We start from the raw sequence: 25119 nt of genomic DNA on the forward strand, positions 1-25119 counted from the left end.
TGCCTCAGTTTCCCTGGCTGTAACTAGAATATGTTAAAATAGGGACCGCCCCGGCAGGTCGTATGCAGGGACAGCCACACAGAACTGGGAGGAAACAGGGAGTCTGGGTGAGATTTTTAGACCTGGCACCACCTCCTATCACTGAATTCTAGTCACCCCCTTCTCCTCCTCTGACTGGATGTCAGCCCATCCCAGGGAGTCCCCATGGTTGAGGTGAAGGGGAGTCACTCGGCAGCCCCAGAAGCCTCACGTCCCCTGCACACCCAGCTGGTGGGAGGGGGTTGTGTTGTGTGCCTGGGATCTGGTGTAGAGTCCAGAGCTGGGGCGAGGGACCAAAACAGGAACGTATCGCCTTCCTCTGGGTTCACACTGGACTTACCCTGCGTGTTATCGTACTCAGCCGAGTCCGGGCAAAGGTTATTCAAATAGTCTGCAGACAGAACAAGAGCCAGGAGTCAGTTTGCCTTGGTGAGGCCAGCCCGTCGTGTCCACAACAGGAGCCCCTCCGTCTCCAGAGATGGAATGAGACTTCCAGAAGAATGAGGTGCCCACCCTCTCTTCTGTTAGCCCATCACAAGAACACACTGGCACAAAACTGGGCCCCCAGAATCACCACCAGCATCACGCCCACCACCGCTAGTCATTCATTCACTCACTCCACAAATATCTATTCAGCACCTGCTGTGTCCCTGGCACTGTGCTATGCCAAAGAAGCGCACAGTCGGCTGGGGGAGACAGATGTGACCACCAACACGGTAGAGTGGGATGTGTCAGACCCTTAACACATTTACACCCGTAAGGCTCGACACGGGCTAGTCTTTCTCCAGCTACCTTTCCATGCCTCTCGTTTAGTGGGGCAATGTAGGCATTCTTGCTACTTCTTGAACATGCCAAGCTTGCTCAGACCCCAGGGCCTTTGCACTTACTATTTCCTCCACCTGGTACTCTCTTCTTCCAGATCTTCATATCGCTCATGTCCTCACTTCACTGATATCTCTGTTCAATGTTACCTCCTCAGACAGGTCTTCCCTGAGGGATGGATCTAATACAGCATCCCTGTTCCTCTGAATGTCCTTAATCTGCTTTATTTTTCTGTAAAGCTCTTACCATGGACATATTATACTTTTATTTCCTTATTTGTTTGTTTGAGTATAAGCTCCATAGCATCACAGAGTTTGACTGTTTACTTCACTTCTACCTTTCCAGCATCCAGCACAGAGCCTGGTACACAGTAGGTGCTTAATAAATACTGGTTGAATCAGATGAATAAATCCTCCATCTCCTGGCCCTAATGTCTTTTCTTACAGCCTGGTTGGTCCCTGGAGTTACACGCCTATCTCTATGTGTGTAGTTCCATCTTCCCCACCAGAGCACCAGCTCCTGAGCCAGAGGTCTCTGTCCATTTAGAAGGCAGTTGCTCAGGACAGAGGTAAGGGTGTTTCTGGCAGGCACAGGTAGGGGAGGGGATGACATTCCTGGGGGAAGTTTGTACAGAAGGAAGAAATGAGGACCTGGGGCAGAGCCCCAAGAATCACTGATATTTACGGGGCCGTGGAGAGTGGCCAGCAGAGATGGAGAGGGAGCAGTTAGAGGGGTCAGAGGGAGGCAGGGAGAGAGTATACCACAGAAGCCCCGGGAGAAAAGGGCTTCGAGAAGCAGGAAGTGGTCAGCGGCAAAGCCACAGAGAGGGCCAGCAGGTCCAAGGAGGAAAACATCCGCTGATTCAAGAGGGCTTTGGTGATAAGACAGCTTTAGGGAAATGAGACCCACTGAGCCAGGGAGGAAATGCAGCCCAGGGGAAGGTGTGAGTTCCTGTGTGTTAGGACGGGAGAGGCTTAAGGGAGACGTAGCAGGTGGCCACTCGGGCAAGTTTCCACGTGGCAGCAGGGGGTCCAAAGCTCAGACGGAGGGAAGGTGGTGGCTGGGCCTGGCACCTCCGCAGGGGGTGATGGCATCCTCCCTCCCACACCTTCCTGCCACAGTGGGAGGGGAGGTCTCATCGCATACCTTGCCAGGCCTCCCCAACCCTTCTGCAGGTGCTTCCCCTCCCCGCACCAGCCCGGTGCACCTTGACCTCCTGTGGGGCCCACCTGTGAGGAGCACTTGGTACTGGAACAGGCGCTGAACCACCCTCAGCAGCCGGTGCTTCACATTCTGGCCACCTCCTTGCTGACTCTGCTGCTCCCAAGAGACAGGAGAACAAAACTCCATCAGAGACCCCTGCCTGAGGTCTCCGGGCTTACGGCATCCCACATGAGCCCATCCAGACATGTTCCCTCCATGCCTTCTCCTGGTCAGGCTGAGCATCTCCAAAACCAGGTTCCCCTCCTCCAGGGTGTCCTCCCAGACTAGCACCGCCCCACTCTGACAGTCATTCTTTCAGGCTCACAGACTGTGCTACACTCAGTTATACGTCGCTCCCAGACCCTGCTTTGCATCTAATGTTAGTGGTAGAAGAAAGTCCCTGATTTTGCTGCCCAGTAACTGGATCCCCAGTTGGTGGTCATTTGTTGGTCACTCCAGTGGCTTAGGGCCCCAGCTTGCTTTGTGCTTCTCTCCTGGACAGGGAAACAGCTACTAAAACCCTCCCCATGGCTGGTGCTCATGGAGTTGTCATCGATGGCCCAATGGGGGATGTTCTGGGTTTTCCCTCCTGCTGGGTCACCCTCTCCTCCCTACCCCCAGGTCTGCCCGTCTGCCCCACTAAGAAGCCTCACTGATTTGCATTAAGCCCTTCCATGCCCACCCCCACCCTTGCATCCTCAGAGCTGCTTCTTGGACTACCGACGACCCACCTCAAATTCTCGGACGGCAGCTGCTAGCCGGGGGGCATGGAGGCAGTTCTCACCCAGCAGACTCAGGTACCTATCAAACTGCTGGATGTGAGCGGCGTGGTGCTCAAACTCCTGCTCCCGGGCCAGGAAGACATCAGCCACCTTCTGCTGGCTCTCCCTGCAGCCAAGGAGGGGGCGGACAGGACAGCAAGAACTCAGCCTTGTGACCACACGGTGCTGGACGGTGAAGGCTGGCATTGCATCCCCGGTGGGGATCCCAGGTCAACTCTCCCACGGTTGTTTTACTTTGGGTGAACGACCTAACACCTCCGTGTCTCAGCTTCCCCACCAGTCAAATGGAGACACCATTTCACACGGTGGGGTTTTTACCCCACCTCCTGCATTCCCCATGGCAACGAGGTGGGGATGGAGGTCCGGGGCCACTCACCAGTGTGACAGCCTCTCCTCCAGCTCCTCCAGGATCCCCTGGTGAAGGTCGCGGATGGGTGGGAGCTCACTCAGGCCACGTCGCAGCTCCTCCCTGGCCAACGTGTCCTTGCCCTCTTGGTCCATCTCATCCAAGGCCCCCATGACAGCTCCATGGAAATCCTGAAACCCCGAGAGGCCTGTTACGCATGAGTCGACTGGACTGAGCACAGCCCCCCAGGCAGCTCCCCTGCGGCTTTGGAGCCCTGGGTACATACTGATGGCACGGGACCTCACGCCGGCATCTCAGACCCTGCAAAACGGGGGTGACAACACGCACCTGGTGATCACAGGTAACTGATGCCCAAAGAGCCCCTCACAGCTCCCAGTGGGGAGTAGGTTTAAAGTATGCTCATTCCTCCCCTTCCTTGTGGGAACTGGGGTGCACACTCTTCTTTTACAAGATGGGTAAGAAGTTGGGTAATTCCTTCTCTGAAGAAATATACAGCTCTTGCTTTACAATTATCCATCTTTGAAGAGGTTCGTGGGCTGTTCTTTCAAAACAAAGTCTAAAGAAACTATAGGCATCTGCTCCCTGGTGTAAAAATGGTGAAGATGATGACTATGTAAAAACATTCACGTGTAGTGCTAAGAAATCAGGAAGGGGTACAAAGCTGTCTCCCACCCTAACACAGCTGTGTAAAAAATGAATAAAGGAAAAAGCTGAAAGGGAATGAAATGTAAACAGTTACAGTGTCAGGGGTATGGAATTCGGAATGGTTATTTTCCCTTCTTGCCTCTGTTTTCTAAAATTTCTGTATCATGATTATGTACTTTAACAATTAAAGTAAATTTAGGGAGTTCCCTGGTGGCGCAGTGGATAAGACTCTGCGTTCCCAATGCAGGGGGCCTGGGTTCGATCCCTGGTCAGGGAACTAGATCCCACATGCCGCAACTAAGACTTTGCATGCCACAACTAAGGAGCCCACGTGCTGTAACTAAGGAGGCTGCGAGCTGCAACTAAGAAGTCCGCCTGCCACAACTCAGGAGGCCACATGTTACAATTAAGGAGCTGGTGAGCCGCCACTAAGGAGCCCAAGAGCTGCAGTTAAGGAGCCTGCCTGCCACAACTAAGACCCAGTGCAACCAAATAAATATTAAAAAAAATTAAAGTAAATTTAATAAACATTAAGATTATAAAGAATGTACGACTTCTTTCTCACAACAAAAATATCTGATCTTCAAATACACATGCTATTACATGAGGCCCAGCACTACGGTTTTAAATACATGGACTAGCCCGAAACCACCTTGAATCCTGAAGCAAGGCACATCAGGTGAATCTCAGCATCAGCAGCCATGGTAGAGCCCAAATCCAGAAGGTGAAGTCACCTTGTCAACGTTCAGGAAGCACGACCACCCTGCCTCATTCAACTGCCTCCCTGATGGGGAACTCATTACGGGCAAGACAGTTAATCCCATTGCTGAACAGTTTTTACTGTTAGAAAAGTTTCTTTACATAGAGATCTGAAAAGGGAAAGTGCCTGAGAGGCAGGGAGGTGGATGGGGCAGACGGAGGCAAAGGAGGAGAGGGAACGAAGAGAGCCAAGAAAGCAGAGGGAGGGGTGCTGATGGAGAGAGCGAGACAGAGAACGGGAGGGGCAGAGACCTGGGGAGACTCTCTGGCTCCCCTGGAACATCTGTAAAGAGGCCACTGTGCTCCAGGAAGGGCAGCAGATGTGGAGGTTACAAAGGTCCCCACTTCCTCAACACCTCACCCCATCCTGCGTCCGGGAACGGCAGGGGGGACACGGGGAGGGCGGCCACCCTGGCTTGCAGTCCCAAGGAGGGGGGATGAGTTGGTCCTGCCTGAGGCCGGCCCTCACCAGCCCCATCACTCAGGTCAGAAACAGGGTGGAGAGAATGTGTGTCCTTAAGTGGAGGCCACACGCTTGAGCCATAATTAGAAACCGAATCACATTGTACCTGAGCTACCAGAGCCTTTCCTGAAAGCAAGTTTAGGAGGGTGGAGAAAGCATGAATGACAGTGAGAGGGCAGCTAGGTGGGGACGCAGCCAGCAGGTGGTGCTACTGAATTCTTATTTCTGCCCACAGCTGGCTCTGGGACACTTGGGGTCATCCTGAACCTGGAGGGGAGGTTTCTCTGTTGACCTGGCACGGGAGGGCCCACCCACTCCTCCCTTCGGAGTCTCTGTGTTCACTAGGACCCAGTCTCCAGCCCTGCAGGGTCTTCTCAGCCGTGGCATCCCACAGAAAGAGAGAAAACGTGCTTGATGAGGCCGATAACCCCTCCTACCTGGCAGCTGGTGGACAGAGGACTTTAACACGCCCCCTTATCGGCTCAGTTCCAGCCCAGCTACCCCAGAAGTGATCACGGGCAAGCTGTCAACCTATCTGAGCCTCAGTTTCCTCACCTGGAAAATGGGGATAACAGTACCACCAAGTATATACAAAGTGAGGCTCCTGAGAGGCTCATCCTGATGTTTGAAACTGCTTTGTAAACTATAAAGCACTATTCCTGCGGCAGCAATGGTTCAATTTTAGATATGACATCTTCAGAGCAGGGCCACATCTGTTGGTTTCCTCCCATGCTTCTGAAGTCCAGCAAAGCATGCGACACAGAGGTGTTTTATAATACTTGCTGATGGATGCACTGCAGTGCCCTTATTTACCAGAAAAGGAGAGTGAGTCACGGGGGAGCCAAGATCCGAATAGGGTCACCCTGATACGCAGACCAAAGTACACAGAAGGGGGTAGAGAGGGAGAGGGAGAGGGAGCGGGAGCGGGAAGGACAAGCAAAGACAAGGCTGATGGTTGCATTTGCATCACACTCCAGGGAGCTTAAATATTAATGGCTTTGCAAGCTGGTTTCTCATCTGTAATTAATTCTCACTCAATTGACTCAGTCCCAATGGGCAGGACGGCCACCAACAGCATGACTCATTCCATGAACTGGAGCACAATCGGAATCGTACAGACATCCGTTCTGCAAACCCGCAGCGGCTGGAAGCGCCGAGGGCCCGCCGCCCCATCCGTTGCTCCCTGAACGGTTTCTGCCATCACCGCACCTGGGGGCCTGGCAGCCACCACAGAGGGAGGAAGGGGGTAGAAGATCCGTGGTCCTCATCTCCTTATCACTCAACAAATATCCTGAGCGCCTGCTCTGCCCCAAGCCCTGAGGGGACAGTGGGAACAGGAGAGATGCTGTTCTGCCGTCAAAGAGTTTGCAATCTAGGGGAAAAGCAGTGAGCAAAACGATGAGGTCAACACAGGGGTGTAACTGCTGTGACGGGAAAAGCACAGGGGCTGTGCAGACCACGGGAAGGAGACCCGGCTTAGCTCCAGGGAGGCAACACCCACACTGAGACAAGAGGGGGAGTGTTCCAGGTGTGGGGACGGCACGTGCAAAGGCCCTGAGGTGGAGGAGGAACTGATTTGGGTGTGGTTTGCGTGCCGTGGGTGTGTGCACGTGTGTGCACGCGCACGCGCATGCTGCATGCAGGATTGGAGCATGATGACGCTGGAGGGTCAGACGGGATCCACCCCACAGGGCCCTGCAGCAGGCTTCTTAAGGGACTTGGGTTTCATCCTGTGGTGGTGGGGAATCACTGAAGGTGTTAAGCAGGGGAGCAAAGTGACCAGGTTATCTGTCTTTAAAAGTTCACTTTGTTTTGGGAGAACAAACTGGAGATGGCTGGAGTGGGAGACCAGTGAGAAGGCCGTTCCAGTCGTCCAAAACAGGAGACAGGCCAGGACCCAATGGTGCCATCGGGGGAGAGAGTGCACGGACCAGAGTTAGTAAGGAGTATGAAGTGACTGGCCCTCATGCCCGCAGGGTTCAGCCCAACCCCCTGGGGCACCGGAGGCCTTCCTGACTCGGTCCACCTTCTCACATACGCGCCTCCCCAGCGCCGTGTGGAGTTCCTGCCCCAACCTTCGAGGGCTCTAGAGAACGAGGATGAGTCCTTGTCTATCTAGATGGTTGCCTCCATGTGACCTGGGGCAAGTCACTCCATCACCATGGACCTCAATCTCCCCCTCTGCTAAATGGGGACACACGTACCTTCTGCACAGGGTTTGTACAGACCTCCTTCTGTCATGTTTTAGGAAGATTCGTTTCTGGGCCTTGCTTCTCCCCTAGACTGAGTGGTACTTATCTCTGTGCCCCGAGCACCCAGCCCAGGTCAGGTGCTCAACAAACAGCAATGCTGATGGTAACTGAACGCTTGCATTATTATTATTTCTATTTTACCAATAAGGGAATTAGGCCCAGAAGGATTAAGTAACTCCCAAGGCCACCAGATGGCGAGATTTGAGCCCAAGTCAGCCTGACTCCAGAACCCTAGCTCTTCCAGCTGCTCCACGCCAATTCCTCCTTTTATGACTGGCCCAGACAGGTGAGTGACTTGCTCAGGTCAAGGAGGGAGACTGGAGCCCAGATCTCCAGAATCCTGGCCAGGGCTCTGCCCAACCTCAGAGACCCTGGGGCAGCCTGGCAGAGAGGCAAGGACGGCCTCTGCCTCTGGAGCCCAGACGAGTCTCCTGGGAGCTCACGGGGTTCCCAGGACCCTGCTCTGGACTTGCCTGCAGTGGATGCAGGGACCTCACATTCAGGGGCCTGGTCCCCTGGCTCCTTTCCCCTTCTCCAAACCACTCATTGCATTTTCTGGGTGACATGGCATCTCCATTCTCTGGGCTGAACAGTTAGTGGGTGGCCAGAATGTCCCGCTCCTTGCAAGTGGTCAAACCATTGAAGGTGCTGCCGGAAGTCAAGTAGACTCACTGGAATCCCATGAGTCCAAACGTACACCAACATCAACCTTGGCCCACCTAGGTCACAACTGCGCCCTGGCAGAGGCCGTGAGCTGTCCAGGGCACATGACTTCACTTGGCCTGGCCAATCACCGGAGGATACTTTGGAACCCTGAAAATGTTTCTGTGGGGCACGCAAAGACTTTTTAAACCGTATACAAAAAGTACTAACCATACAGAAAAAAACTATTAAATTGGACTTCACGTTAGAAGATGAATATGGAAAAATGGAATTTGGTTGTTCTGTGTACTACTCTTATTCTTGTTACTTTTCTATAAATTTTACTTTTCATTTCATTTTTTGCCATACCACGAGGCATGCGGGATCTTAGTTCCCCAACCAGGGATCGAACCTGTGCCCCCCTGCAGTGGAAAGACACAGAACCTTAATCACTGGACCGCCAGGGAAGTCCCTTGAATTATTTTAAAATAAAAGGCTAAGAATAATTTTAAAAGTAACTAAGATGAGAAAGAATAAAATGCTTAGGAATAAATTTAACAAAAGAGGCAGAGAACATGTACTCTGAAAACAACAAAACATCATTGAAAGAAACTAAAGAAGACCTAAGTAAATGGAAAGATGTCGCATGTTCACAACTTAATATTGTTAACAGGTCAGCACTCCCGAGTTGAAAGACAGATTCACATCAACCCCTATCAAGAACCAAGTTGCCTTTTTTACAGAAATTGACAAGCTGACCCTAAAATTCATATGGAGATGCAACAGCCCAAACAACCTTAAAAAAAGAACAAAGTTGGAAGACTCACACTTCCTGATTTCAAAACTTCCTATGTGGCTACAAGAATCAAGACTGTGTGGTAATGATGGAAGGACAGACATTTATATTAATGGAACAGAAATTGAGAATCCAGAAATAAACCCTCACATTTATGGTCAATTGATTTTTGACAAGGGTGCCAAGAAAATTCAGTGGAAAAATAATCTTTTCAACAAATGGTGCTGAGATATTTGAATATCCATATGCAAAAGAATGAATATGGATTCCTTCTTTAGATCATACACAAAAATTAACTCAAAATCAAAGATTAAAGGTAAGAGCTAATACTATACGGGACTTCCCTGGAGGTCCAGCTGTTAAGACTTCGCCTTCCAGTACAGGTGGTATGGGTTCGATCCCTGGTCGGGGAGCTTAGATCCCACATGCCTTGTGGCCAAAAAACCAAAAAACATAAAACAGAAGCAGTATTGTAACAAATTCAATAAAGACTTTAAAAATGGTCCACATCAAAAAAATCTTTAAAAAAAAGAGCTAATACTATAAAACTCTTAAAAAAATGAGAGTAAATCCTTGTGATTTGGGGCTAGGCAAAACTTTCTTACCTATGACACCAAAAGCACAAGCAATGAAAGAAAAAATAGATCAATTAGAGTTCATCAAAATTTAAAACTTCTATGCTTCAAAGGATACTATCAAGAGAGTGAAAAGACAACCTACAGAATAGGAAGATATATTTGCAAATCATGTATCTGATAAGGGACTTGTATAAAGAATTACAATAAAAAGACAACCTATTAAAAGATGGGCAAAGGATTTGAAAAGACATTTCTCCAAACAATATATACAAATGACCAAGAAGCACATGAAAGGATGCCTAACATCATTAGTCGTCAGGGAAACGCAAAATCAAAGCCACAATGAGATACCATTTTGCACCCACCAGGATGGTTATAATTAAAAAGACATATAACAACAAGTGCTGCAAGGAAGTGGAGAAATTGGAACCATCATACTACAATGGTGGGAATGTAAAATGGTGCAGCTAACTTTGGAAAACAGTCTGGCAGTTCCTCAAAAGGTTACAGAAAGGTTACCATATGATCCAGCATACACTCCGAGGTATATACCCAAGAGAATGGAAAAACGTGTTCATGCAGGAGTTTGTACATGGATGTTCACAGGAGCATTTTCATAACAGTCAAAAAGTGGAAAGAACCCAAATGTCCATCAACTGACGAATGGATAAACAAAAATGTGGTATGTCCATTCAATGAAATTTTACTTAGCCATGAAAAGGAATGAGTCAATGACACACGCTAAAACATGGATGAACCTTGAAAACATTATGGTAGATGACAGAAGCCAGTGTCAAAAGACCAAAAATTGTACATAAGATGTCCAGAATAGGCAAATCTATAGAGACAGAACTGGACTGCTGGGTGCCTAGGGCTGAAGGGGGTGATAACTCAGGGGTATGGAGTTTCTTTGGGGTGATGAGAATGTGCCAAAATTGACTGTGGTGATGACTGTATAACTCTGAATATATTAAAAAGCATTGAATTTTATGCTTTAAACAGATGAATTGTATGGTTATGAGATTTATATCTGAATTAAGCTGTTGAAAAAACTGAATAGGGAAGCCACAGATTGGGAGACTATTCACAGTACACATATCTGAAAATGGACTTGTGTCCAGGATACTTAAATAACTCCTACAAATCAATAAGAAAAAGACGGACAACCCAATTAAAAAATAAGCCTAGGACATTTTTCAAAAGAGGATTTCCAAATGGCTAGTAAACAGAGGAAAGATACTCAATTTCATTAATCATCAGGGAAATGCAAATTGAAACCGCATGAGAAACCACTACACGATCAGAATGGCCATGAGTAAAAGGACTGACAGTGCGGGTATGCCGGCCAGCGCGTGGAGAAAGCGCTAGTCCCACACATCGGGAGTCGGGGTATATATTGCTTCGATCACGCTGTAAACCTATTTGGCAGCTTCTGATAAAGCCAAATCTATGCTCACCCTATGACCCGACAATTCTACTCCTAAATACTGAGGAGAAATGAGTTCCCTAGAACATTCATAGCAGCTTTATAATAGCCTCAACTGGAAACAACCCAAACGATCTTTAACAGGAGGATGGATAGACCAACTGTGGGAGATCCATACGAAAGAACACCGATACACGGAGAACTGGGATGTATCTCACATTACGTTGAGCTAAAAAAGCCAGAGACAAAAGGAATACACAATTCATGATTCCATTCAGATGAGGTTCAGGAACAGGCTAAACCAACTGAATGTGACGGAAAGTAAAATCATGGTACCCTCTGGGGGGATGACGTCGACTAGGGTGGGGCACAAGGTACCTTCTGGGATGATGGGGATGGTCCACCTGGGTGGTGGTTACAAGTGCACACACAGGCACGTATTAAAAATTTGAGCCCTACCCTTGAGATGTGTGCACTTACCTGTAGGTAAGTTACATTTTTTAAAAAAGCAAAACAGTTCTCTGAGGCCCCTGGGGGAGTGAGGACACGCAAGTGCTCCCCACTGCTTTCACCCTCCTCCAAACCCCTTGCGGCCTCTCCTGCCCTCACAGCCAAGTTAGTCTGCTTGGCCGGTCGCTGACGGCCCTTCAGGAGCTGGCCGCGCTGGCCTCTGCAGCTGACGCTCATTCCTTTACACCAGTGGGGCTCCAAGCGGAGTGTGCATCCAAATCCCCTGCCCGGCTTATTCAAGCTTGCTGGGCCCCAGCCCCGGAGTTTCCATTCAGCAGATCGGGCGTGGGGCTGGATAATTTACATTTCTTCCACGTTCCCTGATGTCGCTGCTGCTGCTGGTCCTGGGGCCACACTTTGAGAACTGCTGCTTTGTAAGAATCCTCTTTCCCAGCCTCTGTGTGTTTGTTCTGTGCCTCCAGCATCTGATCCGTATCTTGCTCATCTTTCTTTCTTTCTTTTTTAAATAGATCTTTATTGGAGTATAATTGCTTCACAATACTATGTTAGTTTCGGTTGTACACAGCTGCTTTCAAACGCCACCTCCATCACGAGGCCTTCCTGGGTTACTTCAGCAATCAGTCTAAGGGACTCTCAAGTGTCCTAGGGCCTCCAGAAATCCGGGGTCACAGCCTGAAGGGAGCTACCCCGATCTCAGAATGTCTCTGAAGTCTCATATTTTAGCTTAAAAATGAATGCATATTTTACATTATTCTCCAAAATATATCCAATTTAATTTATTTAAAATTTCGCATCTAGAGCAAAGCGGGGGCTCTTAATAAATGTGCCATGTTTATCCCGTGGCCTCAACGATTCCCCAGGCACCTACTGCATACCTGGGGCAGTGTAACATGTATCCCAGCCTGAAAAGTAATGGCTTTACAAGATTTTGCATTGTCAGGCTACTTACCTACTCTGCATGTTTCTGTTACCTTCCCTCCAATTAAGCAGAGAGCAGGTTGTGTATCACTCACTTTTGTTTCACCCTCGGATTGACCCGGTTCTGTGCTGAATGAATGTTTGCTACTTTCCCACTAGGTTCTCAGTTTCAGGTGCAAATTGCAATCACCTGGGGAGCGTTTCCACTCGATGACCAGGCTGCACTCCAGACCAATTAAACACAAATCTCTAAGGGTGGCACCCAAGCATCCATATTTTTTAAAGCTGCCGGGTACCCATGCACAGCCAGCCTGTGCTGAGGGAACTTACAGGATCACCTATCTGTGTGTCTCAAATGTTAGTATTGCCTGGAGGGTTCTGAAAACACAGATGGCCAGGCCCCACCCCCAGAGTTTCTGACTTAGCAGATCTGAGGTGGGATCTAAGACTATGCATTTCCCACAAGTTCCCAGGTGATGCTGATGCAGCTGGTTCGGGGACCACACTCTGAGAACCACTGATGTAGATGAGTCCTTCTCACACTGTACTCCGTGGAGACCCAGGGTCAAGGAAGGTGGAGTCACAGCCGACTCCGGCCTCCACCTGCCTCTGAACAAAAGTGCCTCCACTTTCATCCACTCTTCATACTGGCATTCTGAGTGAAATTGCCTTGAAAACAAGCTTCCATGGCTAAAAATGTCTGAGTCCCATCAGCCATCTCAGGGTGAGGCATCAAGGAGGAAGAGACTTTCCAAGGTCACACAGCAATTTCTTTTCCTGAACTGAATGAAAATACAGAGGGAAGAGCCACACGCCTAGCACAGGAAACTCCTCTACTGAGATGCCCCCAACAGCTACCGCATTCATACCTCCCAAAATGGGGAGCTCACCAACCCCCCTGGCACTTCAGGGGGAAAGCGAGCACATTTTCTCACACGCAACTAAAATCTGCTTCTCTCTGCTTCTCCCAAAGATCAATGTGCTCTCTCTGCCCTGGAATAGTCCAGCAAAGACTTAGAAACAGAACCCCCCCAACCCCCGCCAACTTGATTAAAAATTATTTCTTAGTGGGCAGGGCCTGCAAAAATAAGTAAGAGACAGCCTCGTTCCTCCCCTGAGAAACAGAAAATCTTCCTGGCTGTACATCAACTTCCCCAGCATGAGGCCGTCTGGGGGCTTAGTCTGGGTTAAACTTGTGGTCCCCCAGCATCGCCCCCTCCCACCAAACCCACCAGACCAACCTTCCCTACAACTCCCTCACTACATCTGCCCTGCTCGAGTCCTCAGGGCTCCCAAATTTCTATGTCTCCTTTTTGAAGCACAATGCATCCTGGGATTCAGGCTCTGCCTGAAGACCAGCTCTCCAGACTCCTCCTGTACACTGTACACTCCCCAAGCCCTCCCCTCTGTGCACTTGTTTCTGTGGCTCCTACCTGCCAAAAGGCCTGTTTCTACTTCCTGTTCTTCCATGGCCATCTCAACACCTCCTCTTCCAGGAAGCCTTCCTTGACTTCATTCCTCCCGCTCACACTGACTCCTCCCTCCTCGGGCTCCTTGCCACCTCACTGGACTGTTCCACATTTATTTGTCTCCTCCCCCTTCTCAGGGCTCTGGAGTCAAACAGCCCTGGCTCCACTTCTCACTGGCTGTGTGACTTTGGGTAAGTCACTCACCTTCTCTGGGACTCAGTTCTGGACCCATCCAACCATGTGAGAAATATTTACTGAGCACAAACTACATGCAATTAAATGAGCTAATGTATGTAAATTGCTAAGCACACATAGGAGCTCAACAAATGCTCTACGGCTGGGTGAGGAAAGAGGGGACTAGGGGGGCCAAACTGACAGCACACCAATTTAGGTAAATAAACTCAGAAAGTCGCCGAAAAGCCCCTCTAGATCCTGTGTTTGCCCCAGTCATGTCAGCACCGAGGCCGCAGCCAAATTAAACTCCTACGTGCTGATAAGGGAGGGCTTCTGAATGACTCTCCTCTTTCTCCGAGCAGTCTGAGAGCACACCATTCTCCAACTGGCCTCTGGGCCTTTGTACATGCTGATCCCTTTGCCAGGTGCAAGCCTTCCTCGCTGCTCCCCACCCAGCTAACTCATCCCCATCCTTCAAGTCTCAGCTTAGACACGTTTCCTCTGGGAATCCTTCTTGGACCCCCAGACGCCTGGGGTGGGTACGTCCCCTGAGCCCCCGCAGCCTTTGGGTGCCCCCCACCATTGTATTAATATTGTTTCCTTCATGCCCACTTCCCTCCTGGACTGTCAGTTCCTGGAGGGCAGGGCCCTCCCACTTGTCATTCCTCCGTAAGTCCCCCGTACCCACCCCACAGGAGGTGCTCGGGAAATATTTTTGATGGAAGAAATGGTAAGATTGTTGGAAGAACTGACCCCGCCATCATTTATTCATCAGGCATTTACTGAGCGCCGACAGCATCCCGGGCATCACAAACCACTGGGGATGAGATCTGACAAGCGCTTTGCCCTCAAGCAGCTCCAAGTTTAGTGAGAGAGGCAGACAATAAGCAAGCACCTAAAAACAGCCCCGAAACGCACGAAGCGAAGCAGACAGAACTGAAGGGAGAGATGGAGGACTCAACACTCACAGTTGGAGACTTCAATATCCCACTCTTGGGGACAGACGGGAGAGAGGACAGAGAATCACAGGGTGCAGAAGACTTGAAGAGTACCACCATCACCCTGACCCCAGTGACATCTACAGAACACCCACACACACATCCTTTTCAAGTACACACGGAACATTCTCCAGGATATACTATATGTCAGGCCATAAAACAGGTCTCAATAAATTTAAAAGGGCTGAAACCACACAAAGCACATTCTCCAACCACAACGGAATTAGAAATCAGAAGCAGAAGGAAACTTCGGAAAATCACAAATATTTGGACACTAAATAATTTTAAATAACCCATGGGTCAAAGAAGAAAGCACAAAGGGAATTAGAAAGTATGTGAAACTGAATGAAAATAAAAACACAACATAACAAGTAAACAAACAGATAAATTCGATCATTTTAGATAGTAAAAGGTGCAGTAAAGAAAAGAAAATGAAGCAGGAGGGAGCACAGAAGACAGGAGAGCTGCGGTTCCTTGCCTTTCCTGCATCCCCACCCTTGCCACGGCCTCATCGCAGGGGAGGGCACATCCCTGTCCCTTGCCTCTGGGCCTGGCCATGACACTTGCTTTGCCCAAAGCCATGTGGGAAAAAGCGACGATGCGCCAGTTGTGAGCGTGAATCTTAGGAGCCCTCTGGTGTTTCTACTTGCTCTCCTGCCATCACCCTGGGAATAGCCTCCCCCAGGTACCTGCTGTACCTTCAGACTGGGCCCCAGAATAAACACACAAGAAATACAGCCGCTGACTTGAACCCAACTTTGACCAAATGACTCCCAGTTGACCCAGCTTCCCTTGCAACTAGGAGTGCCCAATGAGATGAAAGCAGAAGTTGTCCAGCGAGGTTTTCAGGAAATTGGTCTCAAGTAGACTAACTCAGCCGGGAGCGTAACCTTTTGATTCCCCCCATTTCCTTCTTCCTGCCTGGGACACAGATGTGATGGCTAGAATACAGCAGCCATCCTGTATTCATGATACTCCTCCCACTGAATGGTGAAGACTATGTTCCCTCCCCTTGAGCGAAGGTGGACTTTTGTGACTGTCTCAACTAACAGAGTGTGGTAGTAGTGGTGCTACTTTTATGACCTGGCTTTGTCCAAGGCTACATCATAAAAATGTCATGTACTTCCTCCTGGCTCCCTCTTGGGACACTCACTCTTGGAATCTAACCACCATGCTGTGAGGAAGCCAAAACCTGTCCATGCAGAGAGACTACCAGTAAGTGTTCTGGCCGCCAGCCCAGCTGAGGTCCCAGACAATAGCCAGCACCGAGCAGCGGCCGTTGGTGTGAAGGCACCTCTGGTTGATTCCAGTCCCTGGCCATCAAGTCACTCCTTGATTTTAGTCTTCTCCAGACATCATGGAGCACAGACACGCTCTCCCCACCTTGCCCTGTCCGAATTCCTGGCCCGGAAAATCTGCGAGCATCATAACATGGTTGTTTTATGCCACTAAGTTTTGGGCACCGCTTCTTTGACACTTGAAATGAGACCAGAATGAGAAGGAAGAACTTGGCTGTGAGAAGAGCAGGGGCAGCACATGCCAGCGGAGGAAAGGACAAGTGCAAAACCCATGCAACGTGACTGCGTTTGTAGCACCTGAAGGACAGCAAGAAGGCCAGTGAGGCTGGGGTGCAGGAAGGAGAAAGTGGTCAGAGGAAAGGGTGCAGACGTGGATGAGGACCAGATCGCACAGGGCCTCTTCAGTGAGGGACCTCCTCCTGGGGTCTCAGATGGTGACAGCTTCCAGAGTCACCTCTCCCAGTCAGCAGACTGGCTTATGCACAGGCCTACAATGCTTCGGCCCAAAGGAGGGACCCATGGTAGGAATTTTCTGCAACTGATAGTGAAACGGAGCAGGACTCTATGGTCCTTGCCCACCCCCTACCCCATGTCCTCAGCCTGCCTTCTGTCTGTGGAAAAATTTTGGCCAAAGAATAAGTTTAATCGGAGAAATGAGAAAATGCAGAAACAAAGGAAAACAGTCAAAGGAGACCAAATAATAATAGTTTAGTCATTAAACATAGTCAAGGACCTTTAGTTCCTCAAGGGCTATAGATAATATCCTGAGCCATATCCTGTGAGCTGTCTTACAGATACTGAAACGCCCACCAGGTGGAAGAAGTTAACTACATGATGACCAGGCTGTAGCCATGACATAAGCTGCCACAATTCCGAGAACTGGCCTCAAAGAGATGGAAACAAACCGAACCTGGAACTGAAGGTTAACTGTACCTAATACAATCAAGATGCTGCTGGTCAGACCACTGAAGACCAATTTCAAGATGACCGTCAGAGCTGCCTGTGCTGTTTCTGCAGGCAGCCCCCTCCCTCTGTCTATGAAAGCTCTGGCCCCCGACTGTCAGTGGTGGGGAGTCGGCCTTTGGATAGGCGTCCGCGCTCTGCCACTCCCCACCCCAGTTGCCAGCATCCAAAATAAAGCAAACTTTCCTTTCCACCAATGTGGTCTCTTTATTGGCTTTTGAGTGGCGAGTAGCCAGACCCTACTTTCGGTTACACTAGGAGAGGGGTTTTTTTTAGGTGAGAAAACAGAGAATTAAAGGTGTCCAGGGGCCACATCAGTTTAAAATCTCCAATGACCCATTATATGCAAGGAAAAGCAGGAGCCCTCTGGCTTGGCATTTCAGGTACATCTCAGTTTGGTCCTAACCTTGGTTTTGGACCCATCACTTGACCCACTTGGAAACCTGCCTTTCCAAACGTATCCGTGTTCTTACGACGTGTGATGGTGCCCTGTTCTCCACACCCATCACGTTCCTTTAGGCCTGTGAGTGTTCTCATGCTGACGACCTGCCCTCCTCCACCACCCTGGCCTGGTGGCTCCCTCAAAGTCCATGTCAGTGGCACCTCTTCTGCCAACTTTCCTGGACACCCCAAAGGGGAAAAGCCTCTCTGTCCCCCATGCTCGTGCAGACTTCTGCACAAATTATACTTACCACAGAGTAGCACAACTGTTCACGTATATAGTTCTCCTCCCCACCTCCAACCTTTCCCTCAACAGAAAAAGGAGACCTACTCAAGGGCAGGTTGGGGGCCTTTTCCCTCTTTGGGGGTCCAAGGCCTATCTCAGTGTCTATGGTGTTGTAAACATCCTGTGATGTTCTGTCCAGAAGGAACAGGTAAGTCAGATAGATAGATGGATGGATGGATGGACGGATGAACGGATGAATGGGTGGACGGGGAGTCTGATGAATGACTGGCTGGATGGATGGGTGGATGGACATATCATTAGGTGCATGGACAGATGGAAGGACAGATGAGTGGGTGAAAGCCTGGCTAGATGAATGGGTGAGAGATTGATCATGCACACAGGTGGGCAGGTGGATGAATGCATTTATGACTGGGTTCATGGAAGGATAGAGCAAGTCTTTAAACCAGAAGTCAGCAAAATTTCCTGTAAAGACATGATAAATATTTCAGGCTTTGTGAGCCACATATGGTCTCAGTCATATACTCTTCTTTGCCTCTTTTTTCACAAGTGTTTAAAATATGTAAAATCCATTCTTAGTTAATAGGCTGTAGAAAAACAAGATCTTGACCATGAGAATTCACTTCTGGATGACCAGAAATTTTATTAATCCCTGAGGTAGCGCTATCTACCATTTGACAAACACAAAGTTGAATCCCTAACACAGAAGGCCAGAGGCCATCCCTGTCCCCCTCTCAACAAAAGCACGATGGAGTCGAGGACTGTTCTAGCTGGGGAGGTTTGAAATGCACAGTTGGGCCCTTCCCACCACCAGGCAGCCTTGGGATTTCAAAAGCAGCAGATCTCCACAGAGAAATTCTGAGAGTACCTGCCAACCTTAGCAATCAGACAGAGACCCAGGGAGGGGAGTGGTGGAGAACGCCCCAAAGTCTGTGGTCTCCTCTGGACTACTGTCCCTGGCTAGGACTTGGAGTCACATCGGGGCGTTTCTGCCACTTCTATCCCCATAAGCCCTAACATCACAATGTAGCTCCAGGCCACAATTTCCCACAACTAGCTTCTGAGTTGTGATTTTTTTTTTTTAATGGGCTCTTTTTTTCCCCTCCTCAGGATATTATTATGGATTACCAGCGGCTTCAGCATCTTTCCAACTGGCAGGAAGCAGTGCAAACAGAGATGGAAGTTTCCCAGTTAGAACCCTCTTAACAAAGTCATAAAACAAAAAGGCGCAGCCCCTCTGTCAAGCTGCCAGCTCAGAAGCGAGCAAGAAGCATTACAAAAGGGAGAGTGATGCTTCCTGCCATGCTGGGGCGGCTGCGCTTCACACCTGAGGGCTTTTGGGTTTAATCACCCACACAAAGTTCTCAGCCTGAAGGGCAAAAACGAGGGGCTGGGAGTGCAGGGCCAGAGCAGTGCTCTATCCCCACTCTCCCGGGAACCTGGGTGCCTCTGTTCACATGGCAACATGACACCAGGGTGATGTCACCGAGAGGGACCTCAGCAGGATTCGACCAGAGACCTGGCTTGGTGCCGGTGCTCTGCTGCCGGCAGGAAGGCCCCTGCCCCGAAGAGCTCCAAAGGCGGAGGGGACACGTGACTAACACAGGACGGCAGCGCATCAGGAGTCAGGAGACCTGGGGCTTCCTCCTGCCTCAGTCACCGGGGGGCACTGGCCTCTGCATCACCACCGACAAAACGCTCAGGATGGACATTCCCAGCTCTGACATTCTTGGAAAGACACAAAGATGAATCAAAGCAGCGTGGGATCAGGTGCCGGCCTACGAGGAGACTGCAGATGGCTTAGAGAGCCCAGCCGAGCAGGGAGCGGTCACGAGGGCCTTTATGGGACAGATGCCCTCACTTCCCACATCTTTGCTGCACCCTATTCCCTTGCCCTTCCTTATGACTCAGCCCCAAAGTCACCCCCTCCGGGAAGCCTGCCTAGATTCCCTGAGGTTGTCAGTCACTCCCTTTTGCTCCGGATAATTACTCATTCACCAATCTGTCTCCTTCGCTGGCCAGATTGCCCCTGCAGAAGGGACCTGTCTGATCCGACTTTCCATCCCCAGCTCTTTCACACAGCAAGTGTCCAAAAAACGTTCGCTGAACTGAATTGAACTGACTGCACAGGGAGACCTTCCAGGCAGTCTGGCAGGTTGTGAAGGGTGGCAGTGCCAGAAATCCAGGCAGTCCCCAGTCTGGCCTCTTTTCCTCTGAAAATCCAGAGGATTCCCCCGACCCCACTGGCTCAGGTGTTACTGTCCCAATACCAAGGTGACTGAGAAAGCCTCTTGATACCCCAGCTGCCTGGTCCTTGTGCAAACACATCACCTTCTCCACATAGACCTAAACATACAATGAGCACACACACCTGTACACACACACACACACGCACATGCATGCCCCCACTCCACACACCTGAACTTGCACACACAGCTACGACCCAGAACTACATCTGTCCTCCTTCTGTCTTCTTCAATGAGAGGGTCGAGGAGACCACAAACATCCTTCCAGAAACCTCAGCACGTCCCCTATGTACCCTCCACCCAGGCAGAGGGTAGCTCCATGGAAAGAATGTGCCCTTCGCCCCCTGAAGCACATGAAGCAGGAGACACACTTCCCTGAAAAGCTTCGGTGAACAGGTGCCTCTGCTTGTGGAAAGCACCTCTGTCTCCTCATTGCTTTTCTGCCCCTTATATCACAGCCTTGTAAAAGGGCGATTAGTTTTGGACAATTAAAATGATTAACTCACCAGATGTAGGTGCTGGAGCATCTCCACGTATCTGCAGGGGGAAAGAGGTTTGAGTGTGCATTAATTCTCATTCTGTAGAAGCCGGGGAGGGGTGATGTTCTGTTAACAAGCTCAAGGCCACAGGCAGCTGCTTGGGGACTCACGCTTTCTCTGAAGACAGCAGTTCCTGTGCTATGACGTGCGCTCTGGACTGTCCGTCCACCTGTGGGAAGAAACAGAGCCATCAGGAGGGACGGTACCCATGGGGGCAGCAGAAGGGGAATCCCAGCTCCACAAGCGTCAGTCAGGCGTATAGAAGGACCGCCACGCTGCCGGAGGTGAACTCCACAGGCTTCTCCGCGCACCCCGGCTCTCAGTACCTGTGTGATCTTCAGCCTCGCCGCACCTCGGCTGCCTCATCTGCAACGTGGACATTAACAGCATCTAGTGCTCAGCCCAGTGCCTGCCGCAGCCTGCGTGCTCGGGAAGCAGCCGCCCTCACACCCACGCAGACTCTGCCCACAGCCCGGCAGGTTTTGAACAACCTGCGGTTCTCTGTGCCAAGCGAGCTCTCTCTTCTTGTTTTTTTACATGCTGTCACCTCAGTGTACTCTTCTCCTTTCTCTGCCTGGCCACCACCCAGTTATCCTTGGAGACTTAGCCATGGTGTCTATCACTTCCTCCAAGGAGCACTCCTGACCCCCTCCCCGAACAGGCTGGATTAGGTGTCCTTTCTGGGCAGCCCCCTCTCAGGATACCGATTACGTCTCCCCTTGGAGGCACTCCCCCTGGGAAGTGCACCTCTGCAGGACAGTGCCCAGCCTGGGGTTGGTCCTCTTTTGTTACTGAAAGAATGAATGAATGAATGAATGAATGTTCATACCACTTGGGAAGCACTGACTCTCCTGGCTAACCTCAGAAGGTGAGCCATTTAACCCATCTGAACCCCAGCCTCCGCACCTGTGAGATTCGACAGTAACTGAGATTTTGCCTATCAACAGGAAGGATGGGTGGGGGCCGCGGCAGAGACCCGGGCCTTCTGCCACGAGCACCCCTTGTGGCCCCAAACCTGCCGGATATCAGACACGCTGCGGTGGATCCGGAAGAGCAGAGACACTATGGGGCAGTGACAGAACAGATGGGGAAAGACACTGGGCCCGTGCAGGCGAGGCTGGGCGGGGTGGCCGCCGCGGAGCAGAGGGCGCTGACGGGACGCATGGCTCCTGGTTTCCGGTCTCCTGCCACCTTCCCGTGCAACCCTGCAGAAGTCACTTTCCGAGGTCAGGCCTTAGCTTCCCATGTGTGAGTAAAGTGACCTCTGAAGGCCGTTCTCTGCTGAACCTGTGTGTTATTAAACTTGAGATGCGATGATCTACTCCAGTGACCAGAAACGCACTGCCTGTCGAGGGAGCAGCTGCACGGGGCTGCGGCTAAGAGCACGGACTCCGGAACCAGGCAGTCTGGGCTCAAATCCTGCTTCTGCCTTGTACTAGTTAAACAAGTCATTTAACCTTTCTGTACCTCCATTTCCTTATCTGTAAAATGGGCACAGCAGTATAATGGTATCTCACACACATGCATATTGTGAAGATTAAATGAGTGTGTATATATACAGATAGAAACCTCTCTGTATCTGTATCCATATCTGCATCTCACACTTCGAACAGTGTCTGGCACACAGTAAACACTAGACACTAACAGCTATCATTATGCTTGTGCTTTTTGTACCCTGAGGAACAGAACCAGGTGCCCAGGGATGGAATAAGAACAAATAATTTACAGGGTCAAGTAGGGAAAGGCCTCAACTGCAGAGTAGAGGCTGAGCCACTCCTCTGATAGCAGCAGTTGAGGCAGAGCAAAGCAAACGGACCATGGAATCAAGCACACCTAAGTACCAATCCTGGCTCCAGCATCATGTAATTGTGTCACGGCTGGCAAACCATGACCTCTGAGCCTCAGCTTTTTCACCTGAAATACGTGGAGAATGACCAACCCGGTCTCACACACTGGTGTTTGGGATGATGCACTCTTAACTCGGGTTTTGCATTTGCTGTTCCCTCTGCCTGTGATGCTCTTGCCCGGATCTTCTTCTCATTCTTACTTTCTGACTTTTTCAGGTCTCTGCTCAAAAGTCACATCCTCCATGTGGCCATCCATGACCACCCGACCCAGAGAACTCCCAGAGTCAGTCTTACTCTGGGGTTCTCAGCCTTGGCACTACTGACATTTTGGGCCACACAGCTTTCGCTGCAAGGGCTGTCCCACGTGCTGCAGGACTGTTAACAGCATCTACGGCCTCTACCCGCTGGATGACAGCTGTAGCCCCACTCCAAGTTGTGACAACTGAATGTGTCTCCAGACACTGCCAAATGTCCCCTGGGGGGCAAGAGCTCACCTCGGGTGAGAACCTCTGCTCGAACCCTGTTTCTTGCTGTACTTTTCTTTATAGCAGTCACACTACCTAATGTTACCCTTGTACACAGGAGATGTTCAAGAAACGTTTGAATAAACGGATAGAATTGAGATACAGTGCCCAGCACATAGTAGGTGCTCAATAAACGAGTTCCCTTCCCTAGCTGGTGTGTCCCTAATAGCTTCTTGGCTAAGAGCACAGTGTTTTGGAGATTTCAGTCTCTCCAAGGCCACCCAAATTCAGCAGAACTTGGGCCTACGGTCAGTCTTCCTCCCGCCTCTCACTGCCACCCCTGTGGTGGGTGATGCTGTTACACCATCCACAGAGCAGGAGGGAAACTTGTGAGGCGTGCAGAGGCCTCCAGCCTCACCTGGCCTCCCGCCCTCCACGGGCGCCGCATCATGATTCCCGGTCTGCCTTGTGCATCCACAGGGCTAGCGTGGGGCTCTGCAGGCAAGAGCAGCTCACTTCCCAAGCAGGGGATCCTGCAGAGTCCCACACGCAAAAAGCCTTCGTAAACAAAACCCTCACAACGGAAACGTATTCTGCCAGGACAGGCCTCAACAGTTAAGAAAACCCTGTGGTCAAACTCCCGTAAAGAGAATTACTTTGTAGAGAAAGGACAGGGGTCAGGAGATCGGTCCTATAAGATGAAGACGAGAATCAAGATGACGTCCAATCTTCCAGGGGCCTGTGAGTCAACTCTCGTTTGTCATCCAGCTTGATGCTGAGACCTGTGCTCTGGGGTCGGAAGGCCTGGGTTCAAGCAAGTCCTGGGCTCCACCCCTTCCTACGCCTATGCCCTTGGACAAGTTATTTCTCTTCTGAGCTCCATCTGTAAAACATGGATGATGATGATGATAATAATAATAATACCTACCTAATAATATACGAGCTAGCATTTACTGAACACTTAGTTTGTGCTAAGTATGGCTCTAGGATTTTCACATGTATTATCTCACTGAATCTTCCCAACAACCTAGGAGGTAGATGCTATTATTATGATCTCCATTTTACAGACGAGGAAACTAAGGAACAAGTAAGTCCTACCTTTTGCCCAGAGTCACTGCTAGTAAGTGGCAGAGTCAAGATTCAAAGCCAGGTAGTCAGCTCCAACCTTGAAGCACTTGGCAGCGTGCCTGGCACTTGGCAAGTGCTCAGTAAATCATGTCTCTGCTCTTTGGAGGAGGTGGGCTTTCAAGCTGGGAGACACCTACCCTTTACCTGCACTGTGAAGGCGGCAGCAGAGTCCAGCACTCCAGGGCGCCCGGGCTAGTCCTCCTGCCACAGCCCTTTCTGATGCCCGGCCCGCAGAGCAGCACCCACCACGGCACACAGCAACAGGAGCAGGGCCGGAAGCGAGGACGCCCGGATCCACACCCCAGCCAGGCCACGAGCACCTATGTGACCGAGTGCAAGCCCTCCTCCGACGCCAGTCTTCTCATCGGGAAGATGGGGTCAGTGTTCCCCCACTGCAAGGACCAGATGATGAGACGATGGATGGAGTGTCCCCGCCCCACCCCTCCGAACTTCTGGAGTTGCCCTCATTACCCTGTCACAATCTTGAAGCTGTCGGGAGGGACTTCTGGGCACGGGCCACTCTGCACGTCCCTCCCAGGCCCTCCAGCCAGACGGGCAGACTCTGGGTGGGATGCACAGGCCGTCCTGCTTCAGTGACTCTGCTGATGATGGATGTGTCTTTGCCAGCCAGAGAAGAAGGCCTGGCGGGCCATGTGCCTGGGGCTCTCCTCAGAAGCTGCTCCTGGGCGTTGCCCAGCCGGGCCATTTAATATAGATGTTTGTTTAACCAGGAAATGAACTCCGCGGTTGACGGCAGTGTCCAGGGACAGACTTCTGGGAACAGGGTTCCTCCCCGGCGCGTGGGGGCTGGGCCCGTGCTATCGCGTTTCTCAGGCTGGCGCTGTGAGGGTTACATCAGGTAGCCGCCCTTCTGCCCGAGGTCCAAGCGGCTTATCTCCCCTGTTCCCCTGGGCCGCCCAGCCGCACTTCCTCCCCAGGCCCCAGGCAAACCTGCCGGCTCAGTGCTGGCTATTCTGGGACCAGCGCAGGGCGGGAGGAACAGTCCTCCTTTAGGGACCCTCCTGGCTAAACAGACCCAGAAAGAGTTGGGAGTCTTGGTCGTCTGCCTGGGACTTAGTTTCTCCAGCTATAAGACAGGGGTTCCAAGGCCCCTTCTAGAACAGCGGTTCCCCAAGTCTGGTCTG

General features: G+C 50.7%; 1 protein-coding gene across 1 annotated transcript in view; it reads right to left on the reverse strand.

Annotated features, from left to right (window-relative positions):
- Window positions 1–25119, reverse strand: part of FGD5 (FYVE, RhoGEF and PH domain containing 5) — a 114942-nt gene that overhangs the window by 28840 nt on the left and 60983 nt on the right. Inside the window, 6 exon segments of the mRNA XM_036869338.1 lie at window positions 380–430; window positions 2091–2178; window positions 2796–2952; window positions 3223–3383; window positions 20503–20533; window positions 20646–20704. Of these exon segments, the coding sequence (XP_036725233.1) occupies window positions 380–430; window positions 2091–2178; window positions 2796–2952; window positions 3223–3383; window positions 20503–20533; window positions 20646–20704 (547 nt within the window).

Source organism: Balaenoptera musculus, chromosome 11, assembly GCF_009873245.2.
Source record: "Balaenoptera musculus isolate JJ_BM4_2016_0621 chromosome 11, mBalMus1.pri.v3, whole genome shotgun sequence".
Lineage (NCBI taxonomy): Eukaryota > Metazoa > Chordata > Mammalia > Artiodactyla > Balaenopteridae > Balaenoptera > Balaenoptera musculus.